Source organism: Sparus aurata, chromosome 1 (genome assembly GCF_900880675.1).
Source record: "Sparus aurata chromosome 1, fSpaAur1.1, whole genome shotgun sequence".
NCBI classification, from domain to species: domain Eukaryota; kingdom Metazoa; phylum Chordata; class Actinopteri; order Spariformes; family Sparidae; genus Sparus; species Sparus aurata.
The window spans coordinates 7,514,117-7,533,470 of NC_044187.1; the positions used below are offsets into that span (position 1 = coordinate 7,514,117).

General features: G+C 44.4%; 1 protein-coding gene across 2 annotated transcripts in view; it reads right to left on the reverse strand.

Moving 5' to 3' along the window:
• The window catches only part of cacna1ib (calcium voltage-gated channel subunit alpha1 Ib), a 232,969-nt gene that overhangs the window by 89,284 nt on the left and 124,331 nt on the right, over positions 1 to 19,354 (reverse strand). For both annotated transcript variants that reach the window (XM_030431025.1, XM_030431017.1), the window contains exons 7-8: positions 8,486 to 8,828; positions 7,168 to 7,260 (exon numbers count right to left, since the gene is read on the reverse strand). In XM_030431025.1, coding sequence (XP_030286885.1) covers positions 7,168 to 7,260; positions 8,486 to 8,828 — 436 coding nt within the window. The remainder of the gene's footprint in view (positions 1 to 7,167; positions 7,261 to 8,485; positions 8,829 to 19,354) is intronic.

Genomic DNA, 19,354 nt, shown 5'->3' on the forward strand with positions numbered 1-19,354 from the left:
TTCAGAAGCTGTCAGGTTTGCCGTGTTGCAGGCTTTAAGCTCCCTCTCCTCCAAAGAGACTGCAGCTGAAACAGATACAAAAGGACAGAGGGAGACGAGAGAAGAAAAAAAGGGCAAGGTCACCCGAAAGAAGCAGAGCGGCTGTGGAAAAAAGAGAAGAAAAGGAAGAAGGCAGAGAGGAGGGTGAAGTGTAACGCTCTCTGGGCTGTGATCAATACTGATGGCGAAGCTGATAACCCCCTCCTGCTCTCCAACCGAAGCCGCTGTGACAAAGACTAAGGACGAGCTGGGAAAAAAGAGAGAGTGTGTGTGTGTGTGTGTGTGTGTGTCAGTGTGTGTTTTGTGTGTGAAGCTGCTCTTCATTGATCCAAAGCAGAGATTTGTGGTCAGTCTGGCTCGGTCTTTCTGTGGACTCGTGGAAACCAAAAAATAAAAAGGGAGGCGGCGGGTCCCAGCACCCGTTCAGCACCCTCACTGATCCCATCAAATATTTATACTCACACTCTGCTGGAGCCACTGAAATACAATTAGATTAGTGTGTGTGTGTGTGTGTGTGTGTGTGTGTGTGTGTGTGTGTGCCGATTTGGTGTCTGCTGCAAAGTGACATAATGACTATGTGTGAGAGGCGAAGAGAATGTGTGGATGACAGTGAATGGATGCACTGTATGTGTGTTTGTGTGTGTGTGTGTGTGTGGTGTGTGTGTGTGTGTGTGTGTGTGTGTGTGTGTGTGTGAGAGAGAGAGAGAGAGTTAGACGGTGAAAACGAGCAAAGCGTCCAATTTTGACTAAGAATATCCGTGACTTTAAAATACCAAAGCTGCATTAAATCCATTTTTTATTTTTCCAACAGGGACCATGAACGTGACAAACACAGGGGGAGTTACATCAGCTCCGCGACTCTGTGATGTTTTAAAGCCTCTCTTGGGTCATTATTTTGGTGTCACGGGACGTTTTGGTTCTGTCAGACGCTCTCGTGAGCCCGGTTTCCGGCGAACAAAAAGGTAGGAATTTTTTCAGCAAAGCGAACTCTGAAGAGCCTGGAAATACACGACCACCTTGAACTACTATCTACCCTGCACCAGACTGCAGATGGACACATTTAATGACCAGCTGCCGAAGCAGCTAAAGAAAGGTATTGTTCTCAGGTGTTAATAGAGATCGAACCAGTACAATAAGGAAGAGTCAGCACTGGACTTCAGTTCATCAGATGGACGGAAACACGACGACTCTGAATGAATGCTAATGAGCGTCTGCAGGTTTTGTAGAAAAATGCAACTGTCTGCTGGAATTAAACTCACTTTTGTCTGTGTTTATGGAGCTTATTTGGTCCGTGCCGGCAATCTAGCAATTTATATGTACTGTATGAATCTCTTTTCATCGGCCATATGTGAGCGGATTGTAACGTGGCGTGAACAATGAGATGATCGAGAGCGTAAACTCATTGGGAAACAGTTTGCTGGGGTGATAGATCAAATAAAAAGTAGGTTAATGTCCTTATAAGCTGACACACAAACAACACCTTGGAGCACCAGTGAGTGATTGTTCAGGGGTGTATTTAAGCTCCAGTAAAGTTCTTTTCATAGCCAACAAATGTAAACACATTTATTTGAGCTTAGATTCAAATTCAAATCTCAAATCGTTGACGCATTTACCACAAAAGCAATCCTGCAAGGTGGGAAATCTAAAGTCTAAGCCTGGAGTCTAAAATGATACGTATGATGGCGTCTCTGCTGGGTGTCATTGTCAATGTGTTTTTCTGTGTGCAGCTGTGCACTTAAGGTAGAAATAGTTATTGATCAGCTAAATCATCCAGATATTTTGCAGGTTTTTTTTCCGTCTAGTGCGCCAACACCGCAGCAACAGTTGGGCACATTACATGGGATCCATGATCAAGCGTCTGTATCCATATCTGTCTACGGGCTGAATGTTAATACCAGGTATAAACGAGGGCAGAGGCGGCTTACGCGGTGTCAAATCAAAAGGCTTATCACGCTCTGCAACAAAACAGGTTGAGGCTGGCATTTCCGGATGTTAAACCTTAATTCAACAGGGCCAAGCTATTTTCCCGCGGAAAAGCCTTTAATTCCACCGAGTCGTCTGGTCTTAAACGGCTCCACGCGATGGTAATCAGCGTACAGCGTTCTCTCAAACTCCCTCCATCTTTTTCATCTGTCTCTCCATCTGTCACACCCTCTCCCTCCCTCCTCGTGCTCGCTCGTATCGCTCACTCTTCATCGCGCTCTCAACTCTCTCTCTCAATTCAATTTACCACGCCTAATCTGCATGAACGTACGTGACCGAAATTGTAAAAGCATCTACGTACAACTTAAACCTCTCTCTCTCTCTCCCTCTCTCCACCTCTGTCTGTCGCTCGCCCTCTCGCTTGTCTCGGCGCCGGCAGAATTGAAGGAGTCCAGCAGGGATAAGAACACAACTTTTAACGTGTGAACAGTGGCGTTTAAATCACTTCTCCTCCAGTAAATCTGTCTACAAAGCCGACGAGAGCCTGACTGTCAGATCAGGTCTCCGCGGGCGGAAAGAGACGGATACGCAACAACTGCGGGGAGTCAAATCCTGCTATGATGCTACAGCACTACAAGAGTTTTTAAGCATAATGAATTGGAACATAATCGTCTTGAGATACTTTCAACAGTGGAGATTTACTTCATCCAGAGAATGTTTGGTTTTGTGCTTAAGTAGACACTCGGAGGAGAGGGATGAGGCAATCGTTTTTGGTGAAATTCCAGCAATTGCAGATATTTTGATCCTGAATCTGAAGGACGGTTCGAGTGGTGAAAGATGTTACACGTGCAGTGGAGGCACGCTTGCCTTGCAGGGCGACTGGAATTGCAAATCCACACCGCCGGTCTTTGAGCTACGTGCTCGTGGCCGAACACAAAGCGACGGAAGAGTAAAGAACGGCAGTGAGGGCTATTCTCCACGGGAAACATGTTTTGTTGCTGACATCCACCAACTGTCTCCGCTGGTGGCAGCGCTCTCATATGTTGATCTAATTGATTTTAGGTCCTATTTGTGAGAGAAAAGGTGATTTTTTGAGTTTCATTTCCAACGTGTCAAAAAACGGTGCTCTGCGTTTCCCATCTCGTCAAAAAACTGGCAGCCGACTCGTCTTACAATCCCAGAGCGTCTGTTTTAGAAAAACTGGCAGCGAGAATCAAAAATCTATTTTTCTTTTTACAAAAAGGACCTTTAAAGTTAGTCCCCCGATGGACGACGATAGACAGATGATTCATCCAATCACCTGCGTGCTATTATTTGGAAGTTCAGATAGTTCCAGGTGTGTCGGATTAGAGGCAAGCATCGACAAATGGAGGTGATCTGAGGCTTAAAAGTCGTTAAGTCCTTGAACTGCACATGTCCAGACTGCTTATAGCTAATGGATGAAACACATTTGCATTAAGGGGGAATCAGGCAGCATGTGATCCATCACGCCTGTTGTTGTGCCTTCTTCTACTTGTTTTGCAGAGGACCTCAGTTGCCCTTCAGTGAGGCTTAGGACACGTTTGTGTACCACTGCTGAAAGAATTTGAAGTTGGCCTTCAAAACCAAATGCCAAGTATCAGAAAATGCATCAAACGTAGGAATTAATTGGAGCCCAGTGGTGGAAACATGTCGGTGTTTTTAACGATCGGCCTTGATTTTAGACACTGTAATTAGACTTCCTAATATTTCCTTCCTTGTGTGACACTTTCTTATAATTGGAGTGCTGAGAGTGATCTGTGTGTTATTGATGCTAACACTGCATACTACATTAAAGGCTAAAGATTAGAATTTAACATTAACATTTGTGTATTAGCAATGTTTACAGGCTTGTGTGCCAAATGTGACGTCCTAAAAATGTACTTGCAAAGCATTGATGAGAGAGTGAAGTTAAGAATGAGAGCTGAGGAAAGTGTTGTACAATATGCAGCTGAGCATAACAAGCTGCCAACTCAACAGTAGATAGTCTGAGATGTCCTCAAAATGACCACCTAACAGATAATACAGTCTTTTGGTTCCCACCCTCGGGCTGAACCGAACCGTAGAATAATGTTTTTCTCCCTGGTGGTAACACTCCTAGAATAACGCTCATGTATTTTGAGATATCAGGTTTCTCAGTGAGGTTCCTGGTTGGGACATTTTCAAAGATTCGAAGATGTATATGTTACATTGACTGCTAGCTGCTAAACGTTGGTAATGATCCGACCGGTGATTCTTTTGATCCGGTGCAAACACCATGTAAAGACACAGCTGCTCGGCATCCAGAGCTTTTGGTTGCTTAATAAGAACGGATAAAAAACGGAGACCGTGGTGCATTTATGATCTGTTAGCGCACTAATTCCCAGAGTTCACTCTGACATTAAGTTCAGATGAAAGATCTCCCTGTTCCCCTCTGGTTTACTCTGCTTTCTTTGTAGTTTTCCGCCCTCTTCATCATCATTTTAATTTGCTGTGCTGTTTTCTTCTATCTAATAGCTTAATGCACCATGAAAAGAACTGCTGTCTCTGGCATTCACTGCACATTTTTATCTAACCTTCCCTTCAAACGGAACCATTTTACGTCTAAAGGTTGATGCACGGAGCGACATATTGAGTGACACGCTGTTAAACCTGACGCTGTGATCAGTGTGTCTGCTCCGACCACGCGAGCCCGGAGGACCCGCTGAGGGATTCGCTCTAATTAATAACGTTTCGTTTAAGATCAAAGAGGGAGGCCAACATGTAGCTGCTTCCTCTCGCTGGTCCTCCAATCCTCTCTCTGATTTCATGCTGACGCTCCAGTCCATCACCGTCGCCTCCCGGTTTCGCCTCTCCATCCGTCCACTTCTTCCGTCTTCATCACCCTCACTCCTCGTTTTTCCCCTCTCTCCGTCCATCTCCTTCCATCCCTCTATTTTCCCTTCCGTTTCATCATCCTTTTTCCATCTCCCTTACCGTCCTCAGTAATTTCCTTCCCTCCTGTCCTCCTCCCTCCTCAGTGATGTTTTCACATCAAAAGGCGACTACTATTTCACATCTGGAGCGGGGCAATTTTGGAGGCTTCGTGGAGAGATCAGAGGCGAGATAGTGTCCGACAGCAAATCTGGAGCACGGCTTTGGGAAAAAAGTCCCTTTCCCAGGCATGTATGCCAATAAATGTGTTTCCTCGTATGAGTGCTTACTACTTTTAAGACTGGTGGAGTGAGATAAGCAGGGGGATGGCAGCCAGGTTGCCGAGTGGGCCATGGCACTTAGATGTTTGCCAAGCTATCCGGTATCTGGCAGCTATGATATACAGATAGCTATAAGCCCGCTAATTGCTTTGGTGGGAATAGATGTTAAACACATCTTAAAAGGTAAGTTGGGTCAGGATCGGTAGATTGATGGAGGCACAGCTATGGTCCTGTGCTATGGTCAGGACATTCATCCACAGGTTAATAAACTTGTGACAACAGTGCTACGATGACACAAGGCTTACAAGAAAGAACACAAACAACGAGGCTGCCAAATGGGTGACCTCGAGCCTGTCCTGTGGCATTTGGTGCCCAAACTGCGCCAATCTTTGACAGTAGGTCTGGCCATCTCGAGCCACGTTTGTGTCGAGAGAAGTGGGTGTTTTGAAGGAGACGTCAGGAGATTTCTAGCCAAACTATGGCGTTTTCCTAGCCATCAATCAAGTGTTTTTTTGTGCCTAAACCTAACCAGAGGATGAGCACAGCGTGATTGAACACACACATGTAAAGTTGTAACAGCAGAAAGCTTGAACTTACCTGTGGTTTACCATGAAGGTATTTACTTAACATTTATTCTGGTGATTGTGTTGGCTGAAGCCCACATACGTGTGGTAAAGTAACGCTAACGTTAGCTAGCCCGGTTTAGAGAAGTTTAGTTTGGACAAATTAGCACATTAGCATTATCTCACACTCTACAACCGTTTGCAAATATATGGTGCTCTCTATAATTGTGAAGGCACTAGTAACTCAAACTACTGCAGCACGCCTGCTGAATGCTCGGCTTCCACAGCAACGCTCAACTTTCAGAAGCTTCTACTGTGTATTAATAACCGACGGTGTGTGCCTGCTTGAAAGCATATACGTGTGTGTCTCTGCACGACGGAGAATAATGAGTAGAGCGACGGATACATGAGTGATGCTCAGCGAGAAAGCGGGAGATGAAATGAAGGCAGGAGGGGAGTGGAGGAAGGCAGCCGCGAGGTGGTAGAGATGAAGGGAAAGAGGGGAAGGAAGGAAGTGTTAGCACGGGCAAGGATGGATAGATGGCAGGGAAAAGGGTTAGGAAGACAAGGGTGCAGGCAAGGAGCAGAGATTAACAGATGTAGAGAGTAATGGAGGAGGGAATGAAGGGGTAAGAAACGAAAAGGAGTGTTGCGGAGACGAGAGGAGAGGCAGAGCTGGTGCCTGAATCTAAAGGCAGGCAATTAAAAGTGTAATAAAGAGACAAGACAGCCCCTGGGTCGGGAAAGTAACCAGGACTGGCAGTCAACTGCATTATGATAACATTTACACACACACACACACACACACACACACACACTCTCTGACGGGCTGAAAGAGAAATATACTGAGGGGAACATGCATCGGCGCTCATACACAAAAGCATACACACCCACTGCGGCACGCGCACAAAGACGGAAGCTAAAGGATTGGAATTAAAAAGTGTTTTATCAGAACAAAAGGGGGATTCTCGAGGGATTTTCTGCTCGGCTTTCACTCTGACACTGACAGCCGTGTGTGTGTGTGTGTGTGTTAGTGTGTGTGTTAGTGTGTGTGTTAGTGTGTGTGCATAGGTGTGTAGGTGAGCGAGGGGGAGAGAGTGGTAGCATGTTATTGCAGTCATTTGTAGCTCGGAGTAATTTCAACAGCGTGTAAACTGGTTTATTGCAGAAACTACTTCATTTGTTTGTGTGTGTGTGTGTGTGTGTGTGTGTGTGTGTGTATTAGTAAGTGTGCACTTGTTTGTATTAGAGAATCCAACAAAATCAGGTATTGAAGACTTTAGTCTGATGTAACAAAACTCAGCGTATGAAGTCATTTACTATATTTCAATTAATATCGATAATCGAATATCGACCAAAACATCCGTGTTACGGCGCTGTTATGATGATATTAATTTCAACATATCCTTATGTGCACTTCCTGTTCTGTATGTGAACTGAGAGTGACTTACGATAATCAGCAGGATGAAGTAGATGAAGTTGTAGAAGGAATGAGCATCCATCACATAGTACATGATCTCCACCCAGCCCTCCAGAGTGATCACCTGCAGTCGAGGGGAAAGGTGACAGTGAGTGAACAATAACTGTGTTAAAGGAACAGTCCAACAGTTCGACGATCCCTCTCATGTCTGTATATTTAATATGAGGCTCCAGCCGGCAGCTCGTACGCCTGATAAAGACGGGGTTTACAGAGGGAAGCAGTTAGCCCGCTCAGTCTGACATTTATAACAAATATAATCCACCGGCTGTGAACTGGACGGCTTCTTGGCTCGGAACGGTAAATTCAACCACATGGCAAAAAAATTGGTCTGGCTCAGTCATGGGCCACGCAGCCTCCTGGCACTCAGCTCAAACGCAGCAGTGATTTACGGATGACAAGTTCTCCAAATCTCCCGGACACCGGTGCCGAATAGCAACGTCTGAGCCAACTGGTGTGAGTGTAGCGGGCCCTGTTCTGGCTCAGAACCCCGGCCCCGTGTCACGAGGCCTAAGTGGGCTGTGTGGAGTCTTCAGATGGTCCAACACAAAACCTCATGGCCTCATCATTAAACAGTGACTGCTTTGTTACAGCTGGGTTCAACAAAGTAGATGTATTAATTAGTGAGCTTTAGAGGTGCTGCTACCTTCGGACCGAGCCAGGCCATCAGTTTGACACTGAACAAACATGAAAGTGGTATCAATTTCCTGCGTGAATAAACCTATTGTTAAACATTTTACTTTTTCAAAGACAGCACAGTACAACAGATCTTTACAACTTGATCTTTAATTCCCTGCAGCACTGTGGCAGTCTGGAAAACACGGTCAACATATGAAGACCGTGTTTTTTTTTCAGAGTACCACATTGCAAGTCGACTGCTTGGCATTGCTGCTGCTGCTCAACCAAACAACTCCACAGTCTCCTACACCTCCTCGGGTGAAGCTGGTCGGATGAACAGTTGTCGAGAAACTTGAAGGACAGACGGACAGAGACTCCTTCCATTTTGGATGGAGGATGTATGGGATAGGAAAGAAATAACATCCTGTACGGAGATTATGTCATAAAAACTTTGATATTAACTTTATAATGCCAGGACACAGTTATGCTGCTATTGCTCATTTTCTTTTTACTGCTGTCTGTGAAAAGATTGCTGGATAGACTGAAAAGCTCTTATGTAATGAGGGTATTAGAATAATGAAGAATATTAATCAGAAAGTATTTCAAAGTAGTTAAAACAAAGAGGTCTACTTCATGATCTGGTCCTCAGGCAGCTAGTGAACTTCAGCTCTCACCTGGAAGATGACAATCCAGGCGTAGGCGATGTTGTCAAAGTTGATGGCTCCTTTGTGGGGGTTTTTGTGCCCGGTGTGACACCTGGTGTAGTACCGGTTCCAGTTGACGCAGAGCCCCGCCACACTGACGGTGCCGTTGGTCAGAGGCTCGGGGCTCAGGCCCAGCGACTGGCGGTACAGGGCGTCGTCTTTATCGAGGCAGCACGCCCGTCCTCCCTCGCGGCGGGCCGGGACGTCGGTGCAGGACATGATGCCGTTGTCGACAGGCAGAGAGCAGATGAAGGGTCGCTCGTCATCCTCGTCCGGCATGTAGTACGGCCGGGGCAGGCTGATACCTGTCGCCCTGGAAGTGGAGAGAAAAAAACTAAAGTTTATTTGTGTTGCCCCTTTTTTGAAAAACACCATGATCGATGGGGGTGGCTGTAGCTCAGTGGGTAGAGCTGAGGACTAGTGACCGGAAGGTCGCTGGTTCGAATCCCTGGCTCCCCGGGGCGGGACATCCTTGAGCAAGATGCTGAACCCCAACACTGCTCCTGATGTGCAGTTGGCACCTTCGTGGCAGCCACTGCCATCAGTAAGGGCCCTGCGATGAGCTGGCGACTCATCCAGGGAGTACCCTGGCCTTCGCCCATAGAGTCACAGGATTTTGCCCCAGTACCCCCTCTCCACCTTGAATAAGGTGGTATAAAAGCGGTAACATGGATACCCGCATGGATAAAGCGGAAAAAAACGAACGAACCATGATCGATGTTCCACTGAAACACGAAAACAAGGAGCACGCTATCAGAATGACAATGTCTAATGTGACTCAACTAAAAGGGGACAAATAAGTCTGTGAATCAATGAAAAATCAAAGTTGGCAGCATTTAAATATCGTTCTAACTGATGTTTTCTCTATTTGAAATTGAAAAAATATATAGTAAATTGGAGGTACACTTGGAAATAGAATGGAACAGTTGAACAAAAATATCATCAAAATGTCACAATCCAACGACGTGAATGAACATGTACAACCAGCAAAACCAGCAATGGTCACATGACCATTTTTCACATATCATTACAAAAAAAATTGACAAAAAACTACCATTCCAACTACAATCGTGACTAAAACTTAATGACTATAATTATTTTCTGCACATGGCTCAGCCCTGTTTCTGTACCTCTGACATTTCAGTTATTAAATTCCGAAGCAGTCATCTTTGTCCTGTTTGTGACTCGAACTGAAGAGCAAATAAACAGCCTGTGATGTTCTTCAAAATGGAAGCGGGGTGTATAAACTGACTGCAGCTTGATGAGTATTCAGTAAAAATTTGGAAACCAATTTCAAGCCTGGCTAGTGCAGATATACCATTAAAAACAGAGTTATGTCATTCGCTCTGGGTATTAGAGGAATCTCTCTGATGCATTTACAGAAACACTGAGATACAAAAATATCTCTGCTGTTGCAAGAATCTCCCAAAAAATTTTTTGAAAAAAATGCTCTTGATATTCTTACCCACATCCACAGACAGGAGGTTTGTAGTAAGACGTGCCATCAAAGAGTGTGTGTGTGTGTGTGTGTGTGTGTGTGTGTGTGTGTGTGTGTGTGCAGTCATGCTTGTTTGTTATGAGGGTTTGTGAACAGAGCAGGAGCCCACATGTCCTTCAAGGCTATTTTCCAACATCTACGCCGGCGTGAGATCTGAACTGTAAGTATGACGGAGAGGGCGAGTGGATGAAAGGATGGAGAGAAGGATGCAGTGAGGGTGATGATCGTGTTTGTAATGGTGAGATTGAAAGAAAATTACAGGCAGAGACAGACGGAGAGAGGCAGCGATGGAAACACATTAACCCAGGCACACCGCGCCGATCGCCAGCCGTCGTCCGACCTGTTTCCTGTTTATCTTTTGGTTTGTCCGGCATCGTTGGCTGTATTCTACACGTATTCGTTGCTATCGGTTGATCAGGGTTTTCTGAGAGCTGTCTGACTGTTCGGCCTCGCAAATCACCGATTTCACCCGCTTTATGTGGCATCGACTCATGTTTGGCTTCTACCCTTTGTCTTCTTCCACATGCAGGCTGTCAAAACTTCCTGCTTTTTTCCAGATATAAACTGTTAAATCCAAATTAGCTTAGCTCGTGATATTCTTTGGACTGCAAAAACACAGCGGCGCAGAACGCCGTCCTGACTGCCGGTCGGCTGTAGTTTAAAATCCGACCCTTTAGCAGGAAAAGGCGAAGCACTGATGAGCAGCAGGAAGGATCACAGAGTGTTTGATCGGTCGGACTTCATCGAGGATATTCTTTTGAGGTCGACTTGGTGTGTCAAAGGAGACACGGACAAAGGCGAAGGACAAAAGCAGCTCTGGACTTTGCTATGTCCATGTTAAATAAGCCCCAGTGAGAGTCGCAAGTTCAACTTTTGCATTCAAAGATGCTGAAAGTAAAAGAGAAGAGTGCGAGAAGAGGGAGAGAGGCGCGCTGTAGAGGAAGACCAGCCACGGGTAAGAAAACTGAATGATGAAAAGAAGAAAAGAGAATATAAGGAAGAAGAAATTCACTGAAGAAAGAATAACACATACGGACAGAGTGGATTCAAGCGTAACTGCCAGAAAGAAAGAAAGAAAGAAAGAAAGAAAGAAAGAAAGAATGTGGGCATGCACGATATATATTGGAGCAATAAATTATCAGCTGGATAGTGAGACAGTTCTATTATCTGCTATTTATCTGCATCAGTGAAATCCGGGCCGATAAATCGAGCTGATAATACGAAGCAATATAGTTTCATAGACAACGGGATTGTAATTTGCAATACGTCTTCCGCGAGAGTTGAGAGAAGAAAAAGTTTCAACACAACATTATTAAATTCTTCATCTTTGCTCAAAACATCTACACAATATGCAAAAATGTGGAATTATCCGTTACGTGTTGATGTTTATCGTATCAGCCAAATGAAGCCATGTTTTTTCTTTTTAATACTTTATTGCTTCTTACCTCTACAAACATAATCAATCATTTCATTTTCTTTGCAATATTGTACCTTGCATTTTTTTTCCCCCAGGTATATATTCACAAAGTAAATAACAGACCATAAAGTAAACAGACAAACATATATACGAGGTAAACTTGTATTTCCCAAATGAGGATCTCAAAGAAGGGAAATGAACAAAAAAAATAAAATAAGGAAAGGAAAGGAATCCATGTTGTGCGTCCCTAAGAGGAAGTGAGGAAGGAAGCAGTGAGGAACAGTGATGTGGCCCAATTGTTGAAAAACGTGCGCTAAAGTGCCCTCCTGGGAGCCAAAACGTGCGCTAAAGTGCCCTCTTGGGAGCCAAAACACGCGCTAAAGTGCCCTCTTGGGAGCCAAAACACATGCTAAAGTGCCCTCTTGGAAGCCAGAACGCTTGCTAAAGTGCCCTCTTGGGAGCCAAAACATGCGCTAAAGTGCCTTCCTGGGAGCCAAAACGTGCGCTAAACTGCCCTCTTGGGAGCCAAAACACGCGCTAAAGTGCTCTCTTGGGAGCCAAAACACATGCTAAAGTGCCCTCTTGGAAGCCAGAACGCTTGCTAAAGTGCCCTCTTGGGAGCCAAAACACACGCTAAAGTGCCCTCTTGGGAGCCAAAACACATGTTAAAGTGCCCTCTTGGAAGCCAGAACGCTTGCTAAAGTGCCCTCTTGGGAGCCAAAACACACGCTAAAGTGCCCTCTTGGGAGCCAAAACGCTTGCTAAAGTGCCCTTCTTTTCGCCCCTGCCTTTCAAAAAGTCTGTGCACGCCACTGGTGAGGAAAAATAGAAAGGAATGACGCAAACAAAAAGCAAAAACTAAAACAGAAGAGAGTGATAAGAAGAAGGGAAAAATCTGAGACTGAAATCGGAAGGCGAGACCCTCCAACAAGAGCAATGTGCGAGGCGAGGAAGAGGAAGACAGTTAAGGTGTCGGGCTTGACATTACAAAAAGAGCAAAGTAGACACTAAAGACGGAGAACAGCAAAGCTCTGTGTGATCTCCCTTTAATCCGACGCTGCGCCGCTATATTTAAAGGGCAGACCGGAGAAAGAGATACAGACGAATGCAGACGCTGGTTAGCAATTACGTCTGACCTGGTATTTTGAGAGGGCTCGACAGCGGCGGCGCCGTGAGTACTACCAGGCCTCTCACTCAGCCGATGTCGTCGTCACGCTCTTTGTGTCTCTTTCAGTGACTCGGCCTCTCTTTATTGTTCTGCGCTGAATAGAAGCCATTACCTGACGACACCTGCAAGCCTTTCTCACATCAGTTACGTTCGCTGTGAATGTTTCTGACAAGGTTTTTTTTCTTCATCTTTAATTTTCTCATATCAGCTCCTTATTCCCATCATATCGCTCGATTCTGGCCGAAATCTCCCGCGTTGCGTCATCTCACCTCGGTTGCAGCTCTGTTGGCTCATATGGCCGATGAAAGCTTAAAGGTTCGCGGCGATAGTGATTCTGATTCACACCCGTCGGTCGAAGGAAACCTTCTTTTTAGTGTTTCTCGTGGTTTCTCCTTTTCCTTCAATGTCCGGATGCTCTTGTGTCGAAGCTTCTCCCACATCTGTGCACCTAAAACCACACTGAACAGGTCTGAAGTAAAGAGATGCTGCAGGAGCTTGACCTGGGAGCTTCTTTACAAAACCTGCACCACCAACATCATTTCGCTCGTGACACCGCTCTCGTCTTCTCCTCCTCTGAGTGCTGCAGCCTCGCTTTTGGTGTGCAATTAATCGTGCAGAATGCATGAAAAGTGCTGAAGTGTGGTCTGGTGTCTTGTTAATTGTGCGCTTGTAAAACAAGACTGTTTTTTTGTCAGACCACTTTCTATTTGTTTTGAGGTTTTGTTTTTTTTTTCCCAGTTCTAGTACTCCTGAGGGTGCAATTAGGTGACAAGCACCCTTGCCAATTTCTTTCCTGGCCAACAAAGCTGAGTACCTCAAACAAACACGAGGCCAAAAGCAGCGCGGAGAAAAATGTCTCCGGCTTGAATCGAAACCTTCATAACAAGCAAGTGTTGCTTTTATGTATAAATCTGTATTACTAAAATAACTATATTTTCCCTTTTTGGTGTGCTGTGATGGTTCAAACCACAGCTATTCTGTGAGTCCTTCTCACTTTTGAGAGTCCCCGCAGTGTTGGATGCGTCTCAAGCGGTTGATGAAGTTCAGTTTATCACACTGAGTAAAAGCTGATGATGGAACATCTAATTACAGTCTGCTGGGAAATAAAATGAATCGACAAACTGAGCTCGTCCCTGTAAAACAGCCATGAATCCCCTCCGGAGAAAGACCCACACAAAGGAACACAACTTTCAAGCGAAACCTTGTCTTACATTTTTTTTTTAATGAATTTTTTGATGAAAAAATTACAATTTAAATTTTCATTACAGCCTCGACTACCAACTAGAAAGGTGAAATCTCTTTTTTGGGACTTTTTCAGCTCTCGATGCCAGACTGGAGATATCGTGCGTTGTACTTTAGCTATAACTACCATTTAAAGACGTGATTGTTTTATCAAATAGATCATCTGATTTGATATGAACCACCAAATTAATAAGTCACAACAGATCCTAGAGACTCAAGACATTTATCGGAATAATTAAATTATTATTTTGATTACTTTCATTGCGTTTTTTACTCATGGTTTATGCCTTTTAATGTATTGTTGTATTTTGCGCCTTATGTGAGCAATGATGTCTTTCTATTTATGATGCCTTATGTATTTTTTCTGTACAGCACATTGGTCAACTTTGGTTGTTTTTAAAGTGCTTAACAAATAAACTTGGATTGGATTGGATAAATTACCAGCCTGATATTGGGGAATTTATAATTCATCCGTCTTTGCTCACTACATCTTAGCCTGAAGGTGCACATAACATACAGGTTATTTATTATTTTCTTTTAATTCAGTGTCCTGAAGCAGCTAATTATTGGTATCTGCTAAAAGAAAAATCCATATCATGCATCTCTGTAAGAAACATTTTCTATTCCTCTCTCAGGCTCTGTTGAGCCCACCTGCTCAATAATCTCTTTTCACAGTAATACAACTTTTTGTGTAATGTGTTTGTTACCCACACATCAGAAAGAACCATAACAGTGTGTGTGTCTGCATGTGTTCCCACTTATCAATCCCTATTGATCGCCTGTGAGTCCTGTCATTTGTATTTTGCTCTCGTTGCTAACAAGCAAGTAGACTTCAGAGAAAACGTGAGCGTCCACCCACTTGTTCTGCTCATCTTCCCGTCGCCCACCTCGCCCACTAATCTCTGCTCCCGCTCGCGACCGAGCCGACACCCAGCGGCAGCAGATCACCGCGGCCTCGCTCATTACCTCATTGGATGTCGGCCGCGCGTCTCTGTGTACTGAGGTGATTACGTTCGACGCCAGACAGCATCAGACAGACAGCAGTCATTTCACACATGAGGAGACGTTGGACTCCTGACAGCAGAGCCGCCGGCCAAAGGTGTGCGCTCTCGTTCCAGGAAAACACTGATTTGAAGCCGTCGCACGCCGTTTGCATCGGCGTCGTGTCGGAAACAAAATCTGTTTCTCTACATGTGTTACAAAGCGTTTGATGACATTACTGAAATTAACTCAGGTGGGTCAGGACATCCCATGATTACATCGGCCTCTCCATCTCATCTCTTGGTTTGGTTGCCATGGTGATGGCCCACCCCACAGCCTCCTCATCAGATCATTATTTTCTCTCTGGGCTCGGAAGCGCGCGCCGGCGTCCAGCCCACTCCTCCGTGCAGCCAAACGGGCCTAATCAAACGCTTCGCAGCGGATTTGGTCTCCCCAGGCTCCTGCTCGCCACCGACTGAATCCCAGTTATTGTCTGAGCGCTGTGTTTTCACAGCGGTATTAGCTGTACTCTTAATCACGGAGGTATTTGGGGACAAACAATACCTGTTAAGCTTCCAGCTCCTAAATTAAACCTACTATTTTATTTAGCTGTTATCAGGGGACATGCAGAGAGTCATCGTAATTCATTACCAACTGCAAATATATATATAAATATATATATATACACATACACACACAGACATGCATCAAGGCACGGGCATCAATGTAATTATTTGACTTGGTTTTTACTCATCTGGTCTGATCTCATCGTATCAGTCGTTTTTCAGGTGGGTGCGGCGTGATAAATGAGGTGTGAGCTTGTTATCAAACCCAACTGTGTGAAATGACCCAAAGAGGAACACTGATTTACCAGAAACAGACTAATAACTATAAACAGGAAACCAAAGGTGGTAATTAAAAGTAATTATTTCCAATTATTAGCTCAGCTAGCATGCTACAGCGGCGCAAAATGGAAATTTCATCTTGAAGCAAACACTGAATTCAGGATACAGTACATTTCTTTTTAAGGAGATTCCTCAACAAGTGTTTGAATTCATTGTCTCCATTTTTACCTTTTAACTGTAACATATTAGATGTTGTTTTTCAGGAACCTTCCCAGAAATTGATTGGGAAAACACAGAATAATAACTCTGTCTCCATAAAAGAACATAAAATATGTGCGATGTCAAAGCAAAAATTCATTATTTTGTAAGTTTAGCTTATCTTGCATTGCATAAAGCTAAACAGTCATAGAGTAAAATATGTGATTGCAATTTCTGGAACCAAATCCCCGAGATCTTGAGTAATGTCAGGATTTCACTGGTGTCGATGTCTCACCTTTTCCATGATCGTGACATTCAGGTGCGTTAGATCCACCGTCAGTGTAATTAAAGTCTACAGAAAAGTCAATCATCTTGTGCTGTTTGCTATGAAGGTTGTAGGGCGGAAGGATCACAGTTTCCTCGAGTTTATAAATTAAAAGTCGGTGCCTAGAGATGTGTAGAAAATAGTGAATCATCCAGCCCGCACCATTCTATGAGCTTTTACCCTTTTTTGGCACACAGTTTAGAGAATGTCGACTTAACTGTTTCAAAAACTCACCAGTTCCATTAATAACATTTTACATGATCACAGGGAACTTTAACTAACTCAACTAAAGGTCCAGTTTAAGACAGCAGATTTATGAGTCTCATTCCCGACTCGTCAAACATTGACACCTTCCCACAGCCTCGGTATCTGACGAGGAGGGACCGGCATGTGCAATAAGCTTTTTGTCAGTCCTACTATGTAATGCAGTCGTGAAATCAAAACAATACTCCACCGTGATTGATTTATGGCCTATTGGTTATATTTGAATGCGAGAACATTGGCTTTCTTTATGTATTTTAATACATGAATGATTGTAAAGATGTTGCAAAGTGCGCCTCGGGTTGTATGTCGCGTAACGCAGAGCTGCTGAACCCAATGAAAGTTTCCCCGGGGATGAGAATCTTTTGCAAAAGCTCGCCAAGTTATATTTAATAATGCTCGTAGGAAAATGAGGCTCTTTTAAAGTGAAGTCGTGGTATAAAAACGATAAATCACTCAGCCTGAACGTCGCACCGTGTCTCATCTTTCAAGCTGTCCTGCGGAGGGGAGCTGCGGTTTGATTCACGGAGGGTTGAGAATGAAATCGGACTCAGCCGCGCGCAATCACCGGAAGATGCACAGTTTTATGGGCGGAAGCTCGAGCACGCCGACTCGTTGATTGACAGCTGTTGCTTTCTGCTACCCGACACGAACAGATGCAGCGTGTGATCGCTGTGCTATCGAAAGGACGCGAGCAGAGAGCGTGTCGGTAGCTGCACTCGGTCGACGACAGCGCACTGTGTGTACTCCTCTGATTCTGAAAAGACATGACAGAAGAGTGATTGAATTTCCTGCCGCTGCCACCAAAATAAACAGCCCACAGCCACTGAGACACGGAATAGCAATCCTGGAAAATACCACGCAATACTACTGCAACAACAACGCACCAAAGTGAGAGCTCACCCCAGAGAAAGGAAGTGCATCCAACTGTCAAACTGTAAAGGTTAGCGGTAGCAGGGAGGTAAAGGTGCAGTACACCTGGTTCACAATATGAGCATCCTACAGCTTGGGCCTTTTTTCAAAAACCCGAGATACCCTGCTGTGTGTATCAACGGGGTGGTTTGCGTTTGTGTGTGTGCATGCATAAGTGTGAGTCCTTGCAAGAGCTTACGAACACGGGTGACTGCAGGAGATGATTTGCCGTATCCAATTGCTGATGATTATAATGATGGACGGGAAATGATGCCAAATGAGCGCAGCAGCGGGGACAACGAAGCCGTTTCCTTGAAAGAACGCGGGACAACAGGTCAGCGGGTCCAACTTGTCCTCTGAGGCGAATTCAGAGATATTTTCTCTCCACGGCGCAGTTGGGGATCCGGACTCCATCGAGAGAACCAGGAACTCCCAAGTGATGCCTCAGCTTCAGGGACATGGCGCCAGGGGAGTTACTTGGAAGAATTTCCTGGGATTAAATCATAAGTGGGTCTTGTTGTTCTTCTTCCAGCCGCTCCTCGTTTGTGGGGAGCCGATGTTTCCATGTGATGGCTGACCCAGCACCCACCCATCCCCGCCTGGAAGATCTGCATATTTGATTTGTCATGAACCAGATGCCCTTCATGGCGCAACCCCATTAGACTAGAAATTTGGAATGTACTTTTGCTAAAACCTGGGTTACGTATCTGTCAAAATGTGGACGGTGGGAGGCGGGGATCAAACCACAAACCCTGTGATTTGTAGACGGCCCTCTTGACCTCCTGAGCCGAAGTCATCCAGACTTGAATAAATAATAATACGAAAAAAGAATTTCATGTGTGCTCAGTATGAAATTTGAATTCCTGAGCCCTTTGCAAATGCAGCATCAGTCGGTTCAATTTCCCTTTTAACAAATCTGATCTAACGGAGATACAAAACATGAGAATCAACATTTAGACTCAGGCATCTACAGCATGTTAACCCCTTAAGTAACACCATTCCAACATAGGAACACCCTTCACTAAACGAACGCCCTTCGTAAAAACGAATAGTTTTTTTGCTAATAGTTTTAAGCATCAGATCTTAACAGTATATACTCACTGTTGGAAAGCTGAGACTGTCGTGATCATTTTAAGGCCAAACACAAACATACCTTCGGAGTGTTCCCTTTTTCCACAGCTACAATGTCATGCCACAATTCTTTTTTCATAGTTTGCCAAGAGTCCATATAATGGGAATATCCATGTCATTTCACCCAAAACTAATAACTAACTCAAGTTATAAGCCTTTGAATCTCAGTAGGCGCTCTTGGGGAAAAAAAAAGGACCCAAGCAAAACGCACAGACATGCCTTTAGAAAAAAAATTGTGAAAAATCAATTTAGTCTTTAGTCTTTTGACCTCAAATTTTGAGTGTAGCAAGCTGAGACCTGTGGCTATGGCCTAATTGTGTCTGCTGTGTCCATAGACATACCAGTTTATTGACATTTGAATTGGATGGAAACCAAAACCTGTGTTCCAACCTCTGTAACTCTGTGTCAGTATGTCAGAGAATCATACTTACACTTCTAGAAAACTTGAGGGTGTTACCTTTCCAATGGTACCAAGCACATCCCTGAGTCTCAAACTATGTGGGAGCTGTCATGCTTTTAATTTCGGTATGTCGTTTTGGAAAAAAGAGCCTTAAAATGGGGGCGTTCGTTAAGAGGTTAAGGCGTATTGATAATGGCGATCATTAGAAATTGTCCTCACAAGACTGACAAGACTTTAAATGCCTTAAAAGGACTTTTTTTTGTAAAGGCAGTGTTACGCTGTTATTTGCAGCGCAGCACTTCAAACTGTCCAAACTACCGTCTTTTAATCTTGACCATGATCATTTCCTAACCTTTACAAGACCAAAGTTTGGCGGAGAGAGATTATAAAACGTTTATTAGACTTTCCTCGGCAAACTACATCTTACATACAGTATCTCTGCTCTGAGAAAGGGTCATAAT